Source organism: Balearica regulorum, chromosome 6, assembly GCF_011004875.1.
Source record: "Balearica regulorum gibbericeps isolate bBalReg1 chromosome 6, bBalReg1.pri, whole genome shotgun sequence".
Classification (NCBI taxonomy): domain Eukaryota; kingdom Metazoa; phylum Chordata; class Aves; order Gruiformes; family Gruidae; genus Balearica; species Balearica regulorum.
In genome coordinates, this window is record NC_046189.1 from 31,443,454 (window position 1) to 31,460,704 (window position 17,251).

The following is a 17,251-nucleotide window of genomic DNA, read 5'->3' on the forward strand; positions in this document are numbered from 1 at the left end:
CTGTAAAAACAGCCCTTCAAAGTGCATCTGTAGAGATTAACTTCTGTACTGCTCCTTCAAATGTATGCATGTGCTTTATGGAAGAAGGACAATCTTCCAGTAACTGCACAGAAATGAATATAAACACACTTCAGCTCTTGTAAACATGTCCATGGAGACCTCTCATAACCTCAGAGTATTCTCCTCCAGGGTTTTTCCATGTCTTCAGAACTCGAAAAGCAAGGCTATCTTCTTACTGGATGTTTTAAGTGTAGGGGTTTAAAATTTTATGAAATCCTGGGCCAGATTATGTATAAGTGCAAAGTTTTAATCATCATTACATATACTCTGTATATGCAAAAGGTAATATATGTAGCTCCATTAGCACCCAGAACGACTTCATGCCCAGTTTGTGCCTCTCAATTTTAATAGACGACTTCCACAGAGTATTACAATACTAATAGCTGCCATGTATCTACAACATGTGAGAACACTCAGAAATACTCAGTATCTGCCCATGTGGAAAAGAAAGGGACATCAGTCATTATTCTAGATCCATATACAGTTCTCCAGTGGAAAAGAGACTAAGTATAGGGTACAATCCAAAACAGAGAAAGCTATAAGGCTACCTGTTAGGTAACACAAAGAATGGCACTGATGCTAAGAGTAATCAAACAAAAACAGTGCACAGATATTCAATTTTAAGAAAGGTAACTGTATAAGGATGTGGCAAGAAAGAAACAAGGTCACTAAAAAGGAGCAGTTCAAAAAGCAAGTAACCTCAGGGAGAGTTAGGAATTGCAGGACATAGGTCAGTTCTTAGAAAATGGATTGCTTAAGTAATGACAGGGAAGCCCATAAAACATGGCAAGTTAAATGTAAGCAGGAAATTCAGAGGGCTAAAGGACAACCCAAAAAGTGCCTGCAAACAAAGATCATGGTGCTATTAAACAGCTCTTGAAATACATCAGCAATAGGAAGCCAGCTAAGAAAGTGGTCAAACAGCTGGATAACGAAGGTGTAGAAGAGGCAGATGGCAATGATAAATCTGTAGAGCAGAGAAGCTCAGTGAATTCTTTACATCAGTCTTTACTGCTGAAATCTTTGGGGAAATTTCCACACCCATTGCACTCTTCGTAGCAAATCTGACAGAGGAGCCAGATTAATCTGTAGTAAATTCAGGAAATACTAGACCAAAAAAGGAAGTTAGATGTTGTTAAAACACTGGGACAGAACAACGTTCACACAAGTTCTGAAGAAACTCAAATGTTAATTTGAAGAATCACTAGCCAAGGTGTGTAAGCCAGTGTTATAGAGAGCCTCTGTACTGAAGGACTCACAGACTCCTACCTGCATAATTCCCAGCTACAGGAAGAGCTGTGGAAGAGAACCTGGGAACCACACTGACTTCATTCACAGTAAGAGTAAGCACATTAGAAAGCATAAGAAAACAAAGGATAGAGCTTAAGAGACACTTTTTAAGATGGAGAGGAATCAGTAGTGCAATGCCTGGGATTAGTGCTGGGACTAGTATTACTCAGCATGCTCGTCAATGACAGAGCTAACCGATTGGCAAAGACGTAGGCAGGTATAGATAAATTTCAAGTAATCTACCTAGGCAATAACAGCTCTAACCATTCCTACTCAGATGCTGGAGCCATCCTGGACAGTTCTCTAAAGTAATTTCGCAGTGTTCAGCAGCAGTCAAAAAAGCCAGCAAAATACAGGGCGTCATCAGAATGGCTACTGAAAGCCAAGCAGGGCATTTCTGCCACTTTACACAGCCTGAGCACTCCCACAACTTGCATATTGTTACCTGCTCTCCACACACTGAGAAGGATGTAGTAATGTTAGAGGGCTGCAGAAAAGGGCAATCAAATGGAAACAGATATTTTACATGGAGAGACTAAAAAGGCTGGGACTCCTCAGTTTGGAGAGAAGGATGAGGGCAGATACAACCAGGTATAACAAAAAAGACATGAGCTGCTGAATGCAGAATTTATTTGCCAAATCCTACAACACTAGAACAAAGTGGTACTCACTGAAGCTAGCAATAAACCCATTTAAATAGAAACTACTTGTTTACACAGGTGACAAACTTCTGAAACTTGCTGTCACATGAGGCTGTGAAGGCAAAGGATGCCCATGGGTTCAAAAGGGGATTTAACAAACTTCTGGACAGCAGGTCTATAAATGAACACTTGGAGGACTAAACAGGTACATATCCTCTGATATTTTTAATGCAAGAACTGTGGAAACTGGAGAGGTAGGGAGAGAAGTGGATCTCAAGAAGTGGCTGTTGAAGAATCTTCTGTTAGCCCAGAATTGTGTCTGACAAGTTAACTGGAATGCTGAGGCAGTTTTAACATTATTCATTTTTTAGGTAGACTCAGCATTCCCATACATAGCACCACTTCCTGAGGATAAGCAATGACCAAGATTCATCAGAGCTTCAGAAAAGGACCTCCTGCCACTGTGACAACCAAACTAGAATTCATTGAATGGTTTAACACAGGAATATTGTTTGAGATCTGCTTTCTGCCAACATGCTGACCACTGTCTCTTAGTATCTAATGATAATTATCTATAAGCGGTGCAATAAAATATACACATGCCTGGTATTCTTCCACCTGCACAGCTTCTGGATTAATTTTTTTATTTTATCTGTACTCTAACCCCAGCAAAGGATCAAGTTGATAGAAAGCAAATGTATTCATTACCTCTTACAGTGGGAGTGGGACAGGGACAGACAAGAGCAACACAGAATAGGAAATAAACCAATTTAGACCAGATACAGGTGCCAGAGCTTTTCTTTTAACATCCTTCCCCATGAAAACACCTTTTACATCTGTACGCACAGTACAAACATCTATAAGTAATTATTTTACTAACCCAGGTAAATGAAGATTTTAATTTAATTATTAATTCAAAGTTTCAGCTTTAGAAGCATTTTTAAATGAACACTATCTTTGAAGACAGAAAGCTATTTATATCTTAAAAAAAATTTAATCAGCAAAGCTGTATTTCCTGTCTTGTAAGTGAAATATAAGCTTAGAAGAAAACTACCTCACAAGAAGTGCAATTGCAGCAAGTTTGTCTTCAAGACAACAGATTCTTTGTTTTGAAGTTCAATTTAGTTCATTATCATGGAACTGTTACAGTTTTAAAAGAAAATATTTTTGTTTGGTTCTTGGGGAAAATTTTTCTATGCCACACAAATAAAAAATTAGCAAGGTTTGGCAAAGACAACTTTTATACCTGTTCTTGGCACAGTCTGTCTCAAAACCCTATGCTTGTTATAAAACAGGCTAGAAAGGAACTAGCACTGGAAAGCTATATAGTGAATTCTATTCACCACAGAGCAGATAACAGGCATGAACAGGCATGAAACACCATTAGTGTTTTCTCCTTATCTTGGTGAGAAGTAGGCTATGTTACTAGTGTTCCCTGCACCAGTATCAATAACCATACATTGCTAATGTATTATACGTGTACCTGTCACACATACAGAATACTATGTAGTGCTCATGCACTGATGAAGAATCACAGCAAGTTCAAAGCACGCGGCCTTAGTTGTCAGAGTGCAGTATAATAAAAACCCCAAAACAACATAACATCAAGTACTGAAACGTATTTACACATCTCATTTGCTATCTCAGACAAAGCAAAAAGGATAAAGTAGTAAAGAGTTTGCATTTAGATACTACATTAAGTCTAAGGTCAAGATCACACACGTGGAGAAAGGAATAAGGTCCACACTATTTTACCTGGAAAATTATTTGAACATCTCTGACTTTACATCCTTGTTGTTGAGATGCCATGCAAGTTGTTAACTTTTGCAACCTCATTTTCTGGATGTCACCATGGTCCATCCAGGAACGGAGCCCCCACTACCGATTTGGTCTCTGACTCAATGTCCACAGCTATAGCTTGGAAATACCTTAGAGAAAGGATATAACTTCAAATTTCATATCAGGAAAGAGCTAAATAGATTGAGAACTAAATACTTAGTCATTTGAGATGAACTAGATAATGGCACAATTTCAGGTAAAATAAGGAACGATAATTCTGCTGACTAGGTTTAGAAGCATTTGAAGAAAACCCATAAAAACCAGCCTTTTAAACAGCCACACTAACTTTTACTCTGCACAAGATGTGCTTAATTGATCAGTCAGTAGCCCGGTACCTATGTTCAGGTTGACTTAAACATGTAACTTGAGCAAAATTCCCCATCAGTTGCAATAAAGCTTTGGTCCCACATGTCAGGGCTGAGGTAAAATGGAGTGAGTGCTTTTGAGCCTGCCTGGGAGGCATTCAGGCCAGCCACGTCTGCAGGACCCAGCACAGCTTCTGCCTCTTCACCTGCCCCTCAGCAGGAGGGGATTCCCTCACAGATACTCACCACCATCCCACAGACACACATTTATTCACATCTCTCACATAACAACATTGTAACTGGCATGACAGCAGGGCGGCCTGTCAGGAGGCCTTGAGCCACCCTGAGCTGGTCCCAGCTGGTTCCCACCAGCTCTGGCACTGAGGGAGAACCCAGCAGGGAAAACCACCACATGCCAAACCACAATCATCATGCCTGAACATCTGTCAGCCAGAGAAGTGTCTCGATACAAGTGTGAAGGAAAGAAAATGGCAGCTGCTGAGGGCTGGAGACACTCTGTGGGGTCCTCCATGGCAAATGGGGCAGAGACACCCCTGAAGGACAGCCTGCCTCAGTGCTGCTGCAATTCTGTAACCTGCAGTGAATGTGCAGCAAGCAGAGACTACAAGGGAAAGGGCTGAATAAATATTTATGTGACTTCATAATGTTTGTGGTGGTCTTTTTCCTCAGTATCTGAATCAGTGATTGGAAGTTTGTAGTGATTGCCAAGAAACTAATAAAAAATTAACTTCTCAATCTTGTTTTGCCAATAACACAGGGGTAGCTTGCCATGAACTCTCCAGCAAAGGTACTACACACTGCTAGGGCACATCCCTGAGAAGAGCTGAAGGAAGCACATAATGCAAACTCTACAGCTCCCCGGGAGTGCTGAAGTTCAGACTTCAAAAACTGGTAGCCTTCTTCCATTCAAATGTGTTTGCTCCACTGAGGAGCACAGATGTTTTCACAGCAAGATGAAAAACTGCTATACTGCAGAGGAACAGGAAAAAGAGTAGGAAGAAGAAAGGGAAATGAAGAAGAAAGTGAAACAAGCCTCTTTTCACCACTCCCCGTCCGTGAGAAAGATGCACACAGACATGCATAGACATACAACCCAGAATCTCTTCCTAAAAAACCTGCACAATACATGCACAGACATTTGCTTGCCTCTTACTGATATGCGTTCAGTCAGCAGTAAATGCCTCCAGCTGGTTTCAAATTACAGCCCAGGGAAGTAGTACCGTAAAATTCCTCACAGCCACCCAAACCATTACTCTTCTATTTTCTTCCATGTGGGGTCATCACACCCCCTCTGGAAAGCTTAGAGGTACGATACCACTGCAGGCATCTTCAGAGAGAGCCTGACAATGGTGTATTATGAGGCTTGTTGTAACATCCTTTCAATATTCTTAAGGTCCAGTGATTTAGAGAAGAGGGTCTTTTGTGTCGCCTGTCAGTTCCAGGAAGCTCCTGTCACTGGCATGGAGACTGCATATGGAAAAGAGCTGCTAAATAGACCAGTCAAAAGAATATAGGCCCAGTTTCGCTCCCACATTACTGAAAACCGTGAATGCTGCAACTTCGTTGAGGTCAGAGAAACTGCACTGCTCTGATGTTGGGGGTGAGACCCCCATACACCAGCTGTAAAGGTATTTGCAACTCGCTCAGTCCTTGGTCTCCCCGTTATCCACTCATCCCTTAATATTTTGCTGATGTTAACAATCAGGATAGTGATTTTTGTTACTTATCTGCATTTCCCACTGAAAGCTGTATTGCACTGGTTTAGACAATATGTAAAAGGTCTTGGGATGAAACTACAGGCTTGGCTGTCAGATTATCCTCCACTGAAGAGTTCCTGTATCATTTTGAGCACATCTCTCTGTTCAGATATCATCCCATCACTCTGCAAATACCCCAGATCACAAGACAGCTGAAGATTAACAGGAGAAGCAGTAAAAAGACAACTTGTAGCAATGGTCTTAATCTGCTGTGCAATAATTCAAAGTAAACAGAAGTGGGTGTGTAAAACAGCACGCACCATCACTCACTTCCCTCAGCCAGGAGGCGTGCAGCTTCAGACCACATGTGGACTCTCAGCAGTTTATCATATTCCACAAGAAGGACCAGCAAGTGATACATGTAACTGGTAACTAGAGCATCTCTTCTTTCTCCCACAGGTTATATCTTCTACTTTCAAACTGAATATATGGTCTGTTTTAATCCTTTCTTGATGAGGAAAATAACTGAAAATGTTCCTCTGTGCCAATTTGGTATCCTATGACACATCAGCTGCATCACAAGGCCTAAAATTGCCTTTGGCACCAAGAATTTTGTGCCTACAAACCAACACTTCAGTCTGAACAATTAATATGCCATCAGCTGGGCATGTTTTTGGCAAGTGAGTAAATTTAATCCAATTACAGCAGAGGCGATGAGGTCAAACTGACTCCTACTGAAGAATCACCAGCAAGACTATCCTCAAAACATAAGACACTGCAGCTTGCTTGACTTTAGAGAGCTGACACACTGTAGTGAAGTTTAGCAATACTCAGAGTTGTTATAACAAAGGTAAGTGCCAAGAAACTGCTTTGTGCCAGCAAGCAGAAGAGGAAAGGGATTCAGCAAGAGCACACTTTGTAAAGCACACTGTAATCCTAAGCACTTAATTGCCTTTGGCAAGAGCTGCATCCCGTTGCTCTCTCAGAAGTTGTTTTATCTGCAACTTGATGCTCACAGCTACAGCAATGAATGGAGTGGGGGAGGAGAAGCAACTGGGGGAACCAGTGAGAGAACTACAGCTACCAGTCTGTCTTTACTGATCTACCAAAGCAAAATATATAAAATATCAGTATGTGCAAGGCCTGAGCTGCACATCCGATGATTCTGGAGAGCTCCCATAAAAGCAAATGACAACTGACTCAGGCCCAGGCCCTTTAATTGCCTACAGAGGCAGGGAAATTTGTTGCAGAGTTACACACCTGTATTCATACTTTAGTATTTATGTAGGAGTGGCCTCACTTCCAGACATTCTGAATGAGCCCACATAGGTCAGTGTAAATTCAAAGGTATAGCCAGAGTTTCTGTTTCTTTTCCCTGTCTCTGCTTATAATGCAGCATTCACAAATATTTTACAATTTGTTAACCCCAAACCCATTGCTCCCACATAAATGGAAGAATCAAAGGTAAATAATGCACCAAGCCTCTTTAATTAAATAAAGAGTTTGGGGGAGGAGTTTCTGCAGACCCTTTTAAATCTTAAAGCCTGCTGACTGGATGAACAAAAGGTAGATTAGGCTCACATGATAAATCCCAGTAAACCTGAAAAGCCTTTGTTAATAAGTCACTAAGGGATTTTTTTCCCCCTCCTAGAATTTCTGCTCACCAGAAGTGAGAGTTAAGATTATTCGAGCTGGTTTGGTTTCCAGCAGAATTAAATGGGTATATGCCTCATGGAGTTCTAATCTCCTCATTTCTATAGAGCTCAGTTCTCCTTTCATTCCTACTAAAGGAGAACCAGTTATTTCTAGCTTTTATATAGGGAGCAGCTGCTGAAACTTCAGAGGCAAAAGAGTTTGACATTAGTCAAGATTCCCAGGGAAAAGAAACTAGAATTCTATATCAGCTTTAATAGCAACAACAGAGGTACAAATGTATCTTCATTTCAATATTTCTTTCATGTAGCAAATTGCAAATGATCCTTTTAAGTTTTCATTCATAAGTGAGCATTCAGTAGCTTGTTCAGAGCCAAATAACAATTAGTATACTCTTCTGTTTGTACAGAGGCTTAATGAAGACATTATTAGACACAGACCTTGTTGTATGTAGCACATTCAACAGACCCTTTACAATTGCTCAGGAAAGACCCCGATTTTAGCAAAACCCATGCTGTAATCACATCCAACATAGATGATGTTAGATTTATCACAGGGTCAGCTTTAAAAAAAAAAAAGCCTGGAGTCCATCCTACCTGGATCTATCTGGCTTCATTAACAAATGCTTTTCAGCACTATAGATTAATCATGTCTTCTCTGCATGCAGTGCTGAAATCCAAACAGCATATGTAATCCTAGTGTACATCACAGCAGCGTTTCCAGCAGTGAAGAGGATGAAGACAGCAAGCTTTCTACAGCTAAGATCCTGTCTGCAACAGTGGATGCCACTGTCATCATTCAGGCTCAGAAAAAAAAAGTTTAAAAAGTCTACTGCAACAGGTATAGCAACATATTTCTAGAGCAGAGAAAGGACATCCTACCTTCCAGAGAGAGATTAAAACTGAGTAACTTAGCATCAAAGAGAGAAGAGGGTATTAACCAGCCAAGGAAAACCTTTGTTACCTCCTAACTCATACCTGTGGAGTAAAGTTTGGAAAAGCTATTGAGTACAGCTTTAAGCACAGCAAAAGCAAACAACTGAAGCATGTTTTAGTATGAACTTGACAAGTTTATGAAGCTGGGTCTTTCTGCAAAAGCAGGATTAAGGAGTCCAGGATCCCTTCCAGCCCATGCTCAGGCCTGAACCCAAACTACCTAGAAGAGTCCAACAACCACAAACTCTGCCTTCCAGTTCTCCAGAGTCTAACCAAAACTTCAACCATCTCCCTACATGGCTCTCAAACAGAGCTGCTGAGCACACTTTCTGGATTTAGACATCCACCACTAAGGCACAGCATTTGGAGCAGTTCTGAACTCTATTTACATCTGCATTTTGTTTTAGGACAGCTCTGAAAGTAATTTGTAGCTGTTGGTTTATAGTCTTTCTAATACAGTGTATTTGGCCTGCGTAAGGATATTGGTATGGGTTTTGATTGACTGTAAAAATAGGATCATCGCCCAGGGGAAGTCCCAATGATCTTAAAGGAAGAGGCAATGAGAACACAAAACAGGCCAAAAGTTGGTGAGAAATCATGCATCTCTTACATTTAACTTAAGCTGATGACAATACGTAATCACTGCTTATTTCAGACTTCAGCATTATACAAGTAAACCAACAGAACTTTACTGATTTATTTCCTTCATCTTCCTTTGCACCACATAGCAAGGTGACTAAAGTTATGGATAGATGCTTGCAACAGCAAAGTATCAGGTTTCTAACTTTCTTTGCAGCAGACTTTTTAAGATTTCCCTACAAGGCCAATAAAAATTGGGTCACTGATATTAACTAGTGCGAGCCTCCCACATTTATAGAAAATCCTACCTGTGATGTGTATTAAACCAGGCATTTTCTTCCTGCTCATGTATCTCTATAGAGGTTAAATACCATTAACATATCACACACCAGCGCAGGACATGCTGCCAGACTTCTAGTGGCTGGTCCTCTGGTGGCAAATATTCTCCTACTACAATCAAAGTCACTCCAGTTGCTGCTGGAGTTAAAACACTTGTCCTGTAGTATTAGGAAGCAAAATGTTAAGGACTAGTGTAACATAGGTGTATTAATGGAAATGTGTTAAAGTGAGCACTATGTTACGAAACTATAGTGCACACGGCAACTAGCTACAGAAGAATAGTATCATTTGAGGAACCAGAAAATACTGTGGATATGTGCCAGAAGAAAATTAACTGTTGATGCCATCTGACAGTTATTGGAAAATACAATTTTGGTTTAAAAACAGAAGGCTCCTAAAATGCAGTTCTCATAGCCTAGTTCCAAGAACATCTCAGCAAATAAAGTTGCACAGGAAGACACATACCGTATTTGGCAAATAGTAATGCAAGTCATTAGGAAAAAAAAATAAAGACATGTGTGCAGGAAGTAGGGGGAGGGAGATAATTGCTCAGTTTGGGATTTCAAATGTGAGAGGAATTACTCCTTCCCTTACAGCTTCACTGACAGAAGTGTTATTTCCAGCACTAAGAGGTGGCATCATTTTGGAGTGGGGAACACACCTTCTGCATGCCATCTAACTCCACGCTCACCCTCTATAGAGTTCAATGCTTGGAACCCTCAGAAGCAGAATGTGTGGAACCAGGTATTTGCATTTATCCTCTCAGCCATTCCCTTTGTAGACAACATAATCTAGGCTTCAAAATACTTTTCATTCTGCTGCTTGACTCTGGGACAAGTATTCCTGTGGATTTACTCTGCAGAAGACAGAGCTGTGGCTAAAAGGGATCTTTAAACTGCAAGAGAAAGGAACAATTCTCTGTCTTTCTGTCTCTGGTCTCCAGCCCCTGCTAGTTTGCCACGCCGCTCCCTTCCAGTCTGAGTGCAGGGAGCGGTGCCAGGCCAGAGTCCAGATGTGCACATACAGGAAAGAGGATTAAATGGCAAAGAATCCCCCCAAAAGCATATTAGTCCATAGTTTGATGGCAACACACGGAGAAGTGATTTCACCTCCTCCTCCCCTCCCACCAAGTTATTGATTTTAAGCATTCATCTCCTTCCCCTATCTTTATGCAGTATGTTTCAGTGATGCCACCAAGATTTATCCTACACTGAGACACTAAGCACGTTGTGCAACATGATACAAGTTACTGTGAGAATAGCAGAAGTTAAAAAAAACCTGCATAGAGTTTGTCTAAAACATGAAAGAAGTAGATGTGCAGTGGAGAAACACTTCTGTATGTGCCTCCACATATGCACCCTTATATTTGAAAGGCTCAGGGAGAGCCCAAGAGGTGATCATCACAGCCTAGCCTATAAATGCTTGTTCTTAACAATCCTTTGCTACCTGCCAACAAAGAACAATAAAACTATAATAAATCACACATAAAAGATGACAAGTACTTACTACCCGGTTTGCTTGCTCTCGGATTAATGCACTCTGGGAGGGGAGCTGTAGGTGAGCACTTCTCCCTGCAGGAGCCCAGCTGACGCTCTTGCAGGGGAAGGGATGGGAGCTGGGTCGAGACACCCGCAGGAAACCCGCGGCTCCGATGCTCCAAGCCCGGCATGTGCCCGCAGCCTGCGCCGCTGGGCTGGCCCGCTGCGGCGCGGCTACCCCGTTCCTCCGGAGAAGCAGGTTTCCCTCCTCCTTCTCCGCCTACTCCACACTCCCCCGCCCCCAGAGGATGCCCCAGTACCCCTACCCGTGTCCGCCCCCGGGCTTCCCTCTGCGTCCCGGGGCGCAACCGGCAGGGAGAGCCCCGCGGGTCCGAGGAGCGCTACCGCAGCCACCCCGCCACCGAGCTCCTCCAGCCCCGGACCGGCGCCTCCGGCCGCAGCCCACCTGCCGCTCGGCCCAGCTCGCAGCCCCACGCACTCCCGGAGCGGGGGAAGCGCGGAGCCCGCGGGGGAAGCGGTGCCGGGCAGCGATACTCCCTGCGGTCGGCGCGGCTCCCTTTAACTCCTTCCCTGCCCCGCCAGCGCGGGCTGGCGGCCGCCTCGGAGCCTTATTAGGCAGCGGCCGGGGGGAGCCCTCTGCCCGCCACAGCGAGCGGCGGGGCTGGGGAGGGGCTGGGACCCTGACCCTGGAGCAGCCCAGCACCTGTGGAGCGCGGCTTGCACAGGTGGGGCGGCTAGGTATGGGAGAGCGTATAGAGCTGTGTGTGGGAGCGTATAGAGCTGTGTGTGGGAGCGTATAGAGCTGTGTGTGGGAGCATATAGGGGCACGTGTGATGCCATATGAGATGGGCATAGAGGAGTGTATAGGGATGTGGTGGCTGTATAATGTTCATATAGGGGGTGTAGACAGTGTGTGTAGGTGGGCTGTATGGGGTGCACATATGGGGAAGCATAGAGGGGTGCGTTTATGGGCTTGTGTGGGACGTGCATGAAATATGTATGGGATGTTTGTATGTTTTGTGGGGTGAGTGTATGGCTTCCATATAGGGGAAGTCCATAGAGGATGTATGTGACTTGGATAGGATGCCTAAGGGGTGTGATACAGGGGTGTGCCTATGGGTATGTATGGAGAGCATAAGGGTCTGTATGGGGCTGCAGCCCAGCTACCCACCACCCCAATCCCAGCAATGGGGCACTCTCAGGCACAATGGGGGCTCAGGGCTGTCCTCTGCCTCGCCCAGAGCCCGACTAGGGCTGGGCCACAGGCACATCTGACCAGGGATGTCCAAATCTAGGGCAGGGGATTTAGTTTAATAAACCGTTTACAGTTAATTGTGTTAAGTGCTAAAGTAGTGTAGAAGGAAGAGCAAATGAGAGATGGGGACAAACTGAATCCCCTTCAGTACTAAGACCTTAGAACTGCTGTTTTATAATGTGGAACTAGAGATCCTGAAGGGGAGGGGCAGTGAAATCCAGGTACATTGCAAACTTAAAGTCTTTTTAATATAGAACTTTTAAAATTTTTTCTTTGCACGTTAAAAAAAAACCCCCAACCAAAACCAACAAAACCAAACAACTGACCTTTTATCTGAAATTGATTTATAGCCCAATCATAAACACACGTGGAGATAGATGAACCCACAGCCCAGGTTCTATGGATAAAGTCTTTCCTTCTGTTGTGTTGCATTCTTCTGTGCTGTCATCAAATCACTGCTAGATATTTTAAAATGTGGTTCCCAACTGCTACAGAAAAGTGGAAACATGAACAGCAGAGAACTCGCCTCCTCACCAGGCTCTAAAATACCTCTAGGGGTGATGGAGCAAACCACAGTCCAGGGTCTAATTCTTTCTCTCCCTTCACTCTGTTTCCACTCAACAGCAGTCAACTCAGGAAAATGTGGCCAAGATAAGCAAGTCACAACAAAGCTGTACTCTGCTGCAGCAATGTCAGTTTTATATTTGCAGAGACCTCAATGTTTGTCATTTTGATCCTGAGGTGAATTTTTCAGCCATTGATAGAGGACATGTCTTGCAACCTAAGTATGCTGTACAAGGAGGCTGTGAAAGATGCTGCCTTTTCCTGGTACATTGTTTGTATTACTGAGCACAAGCCTCTACAAAGGATGAGAGCAGTTACCAGTACAAGTCCATGGAAAGTCGTAGCCATCCCTTTTGACTCTTTCTCTCCTAGGCGCAGTACAAAGTGAATGAACTAGGAGGAATTGCCGCTGCCTCTTCAGGAGGAAGTTGTCTGCTGGCAGTGATACTTTTCTTACTCCTAATTCCCTTAGATTGACTACCTGTTAGGAGCACAAGATGTTTTCACTTTTTTAAAGGCTGTAGGACTTTGAAAACAGATAAATAGAGACTTTTTAAAAACCTGAATCACTGAAATGGGAGTCCTGAAGAAAAGTGACTTTATTTCCGACGTTCTGAATACTTCAGTTCTCACTGTCTCTGCTGAAACTGCCTCTTCAGATTTTTTTTTTCTGTGAAGTCACAACAGAGTTTCAAGAAAATTTTAAGAATACCTGTAAAGTAAACCTATGAGTTGGTAGAAATAAATATTAAAGACAGCTATCAGCCAGTTTACTTCACAGGTAATCTGGTGCCAGGTAACACGTACATAGCATTAGCATTCAACTGTACTTACATACTATGTTAATTACATGCAGCTAGGCTGTTACTCCTAGGCTGTTTCCTCCTCAGTGTATGGTGGTGACGTATCCTGGACTGTACAGATGTGTTCCCTTTAGTCCAAAAAAAACCCAAAAAACCCCAAACAAACAAAAAACCCCCACGTACATCTCTGATCTCTGCTGAAATGCATAGTCTGTCTATAGTTGATCCTACTCCCCTTTTCAAATGGCAGTGCATGTGTACTGAATCCACCCATTGGCACATGAGCTCTTAAAAGAAAGGTGCTTATCGTCTGAACATTTTCTTTCTGCAGATAAATGTTTATTTGGCATTAGAATACAGAAAGAACATGAATTCCAAATATACCCACACAGAGGCTGGCACGAGCTCGCTTTCACCTTTTCCATGCCACATGTCTTTGACCTTTTCTGTGAACAAAGTCTATACTGGCAACACTTTTTGGGAAAGAGTTTTCTTCTCAATATTTTTAAGCATTCACTCCAAGAAGATGCTGCTCTGCATCATGCTTATGCTTTTCTTTGCTGATTTCTAACCTAGACTTCATGAAACTCCTTTCTTGTAAATGTTCTCATGTCTTACCAGTTGGGAACTGCTGCGCTAGACAATCTTGTAATAGTATCACTGTCTCTGCTTTCAATTTAAAATGATTGCTCAGGCCTTAAACACTCACAAAAAACAAGGCCCAGCGTTGCCAGTGAACCCACATCTGCCTTCAGCTGAGAGGGAGGAGTAGAAGACACTTGAATTGGGATGAAAGCCACTGAGCTCCATAAGGAGAGCAGACGGTGCCCCTGCTGGGTTTCAAGGGATTGACTCACTCTCAGCAGAGCTCATGTATTTCTCTCTTTTTTCCTGGGGTTTTTTTTTTTTTTTTGATTGCACAAGTCAGATCAAGAACTAAAAAAAAAAAAAAAAAAAAAAAAAAAAAAGAGGGATCTCCCATCCTAGTAGAAGCCAACGTGACAAAACACTTGATGTCCGGTCACAGTTTGTCCCCAGAGTCCTTGCTAGGACCGCTTACCTTCTAAGAGCCCTCTACGATGCTGGAGGTCAATAGTGCCACTTCTTTAGATGCTGATCCTAAATCAGATCAAGCTCAAGATAATGAATGTTCAGATATGACATATAATGAATGCTGCTGGCTAGAATAATCCTGTGCATTCTTAACTGGCTGCTTGAGGTTTTTTTTTAATTGTAAACATCCTTCATGCAGCTGCTCCAGGGACATGTTTAGGAAACAGCGGCTGGCTGTGTTTAAAAGATTTCAACTCATCTTGACCTACATTTAGATTTTTGTAGCTTACGAGCCACGGACTGTAACCAGCAAAACCCTCAGAGAGCTTATATAGCTTCTGTAGGGCAAGGCACAGGAAACAAATGAAGGATGAAGTTACCCAGCTGAAGTGTTTGGAAAAGTGAGTTACTGAAGCTGAACTATAGAGTTCAGATGATTATCAGGTGATTAAGAGCACAAGGAGCAGAGCTGCATAAAGGGAGTAAAGATAACCTCTCCTTTTGCCTTGTGCTTTCTTCCTGATTCATTCTCTCACTTGCAATCTTTCTGTAGAATCTTTTAGGCTCCTTTCACCATAAAGTTCGGAAGGTGCCTAAACACAATCACACTTTTATATGTGCTTCTTTCTCACTCAAACTTCTGCTCCAGAAACTGCTTAAGTATAGGGCTTGCACTTGATACGACCCCTTATTAAGCAGGGAAATGGGTAGAATCAGATGCTTAGGAAGTAACTTTGTTGGGAAGGAACACATTCCATTTCCTAGACCTAGTTCTTTTTTTTTCTCTTTCTGGTATGTGAGTGCCTGTTTTTGCAGCATGTAAGCACTCATTTTAAAAAGCAATGCAGCTTTTAGCCTCTTGAGATTAGAAGATAATCTTCTAAAAGTGAGCCACTATAATAACTTCCCAAATCTGCAGTCAGACTAAATTCTCAACCCCAGTCCTGCTTGTGTCTTTGCTGACCATGAGCACAGAAAGCATTGAGAAGCCTGGGAGTTTCATGCTGCAAATAGAGATTGAGTATCTAGGGAGGGAGGAAGCCAAGAGGTCAGACACAATGTAGTACTAACATTGACATATAATGTTTAGGCCAGCATTTGTTCACTCAGCTTGGGAGCAAGAAAAATGAATTAGATGTGTCAGCAAAAAACCACATAGGCAGTTTATGCATATCTGGTAACACATACAGGTATCTGAGTCTTTACACATTTCGGTTTGTTGGAAAAATGCAACAGGGCTGTAAGCATTTGGCTGTTGGGGAAATCACAGATTTGGAAACTCAGCAGCTGTTTTATCCTCTTGTATTTAGAGGTTGGAATCATGTATAAGCTAGCGACATAAACAAGGAAAAGCTAGCAATTTCATGGATTTTAATAGCAGCTAAACTGTACAACTTGTGTTTCAATCTAACAAACTCTTCAGACTAACAGACCAAATATTCGATTGGACTGCAAAAATTCTGCACCAGCATTTTTCTAAAGCCACTGGTGGTGGCAGAGAACTTCCACGTTGATACATTAAAGCGTTAAAAACACTAACTACTTCTGACTCCTGCTGAACGAAATCCATCGGCAGAGTACGATTGGTTTTCATGTGAGTCAAGTGATGGACAAAGGGAGTGGTTGCTCTGTGTTATGCAAAAAGACATTTAGAAACAGGTACTGACTGAGGCTAGATTGACCCCACAAATGAATGGATGAATAGAAAGCCACTCAACAGAAAGACAATATTGCCACTCTGTATCATGCAGCTAGCTTTATCCTTTTCTTCGTGAAATGGAAACAGATAGTACCTGCACATACAGGGAAGACACAGGTTTTTGTCATGAAGCTCTCACTTCAGCAGAACTAAGTTCAAATCAACAGGGGTTTTCTGAGATGAATCAGAAGCTGGAAAAATTCAGCAAATATGCTTACTACCCACTTCTACCAGAGCATACTTATGTTCTGCTCAAGTACTAGCCCAGAACTAGAGAGCTTCCATTATGTATGCAGTTAGTGCCCGATCCCATTCCATACGGAGACCAGCCAAGCTAGCTACAGAGTATAATTTACTTTTATTACAACCTCCAGTCTTTAATCTCCATTTCTAACCTAAAGAAAGAAGTACTGGTAATGGCTACATGGCTCCAGCATGATTACAGAGACACACAATATTCTTGCCTTTTTATTTATTTATTTATTTATTTATTTAAAATACAAAGCTTATGAGCGTCCATGCAAATAGTCTAACCCTTGGGAATGAAAGGTAAGAACAGTGTGATAAAAACAACTGCCGGTAAGTCTCACATAACACAAATCTGTTACCCTGAAGAAGTAAAGATGATATATTGAAAAGGTACATTTGAAGGTTGCCTAATTCATGGCAATAATGTTGTTATTTGACAAAGCTCAGAGTAGGTAACGTCAACAGTTATAGGAGAGTAACATCGCATTTGTAATTAAAAGGTTTTGCCAGGCAATTCTGTTGCACTTATCAACCAATACTCAAACAGTGGAAATGCGAGAGGACATTAGAGTTATCTGGCAATGCAACACATGCCAGACCATGCTCGAGCGCACGTTTGGGATTGACAACCACCCACAGCAGGAGTTCCACAGAAATAGTTCACCATCTACATTTTGGAAGCCAGCCCCAGTTACACTGTAGATATACCTAGGCTTCTGGATTTATAGCTAGACTTCTGCTGTAGAGCAGGTGAAAACTTGCAACTTGTG

General features: G+C 42.4%; 1 protein-coding gene across 3 annotated transcripts in view; it reads right to left on the reverse strand.

Moving 5' to 3' along the window:
- MYLK (myosin light chain kinase) overlaps positions 1-11,355 on the reverse strand; it is a 211,969-nt gene extending 200,614 nt beyond the window's left edge. For 2 of the 3 annotated variants that reach the window (XM_075757075.1, XM_010312779.2), the window contains exon 1: positions 10,866-11,043. In XM_075757075.1, the coding sequence (XP_075613190.1) occupies positions 10,866-11,028 (163 nt within the window). In that variant the 5' untranslated portion in view covers positions 11,029-11,043. Of the gene's footprint in view, positions 1-10,865 lie in introns of all 3 variants that reach the window. The other variant, XM_075757074.1, reaches the window with a different exon arrangement.
- Between the last annotated feature and the right edge of the window lie 5,896 nt (positions 11,356-17,251).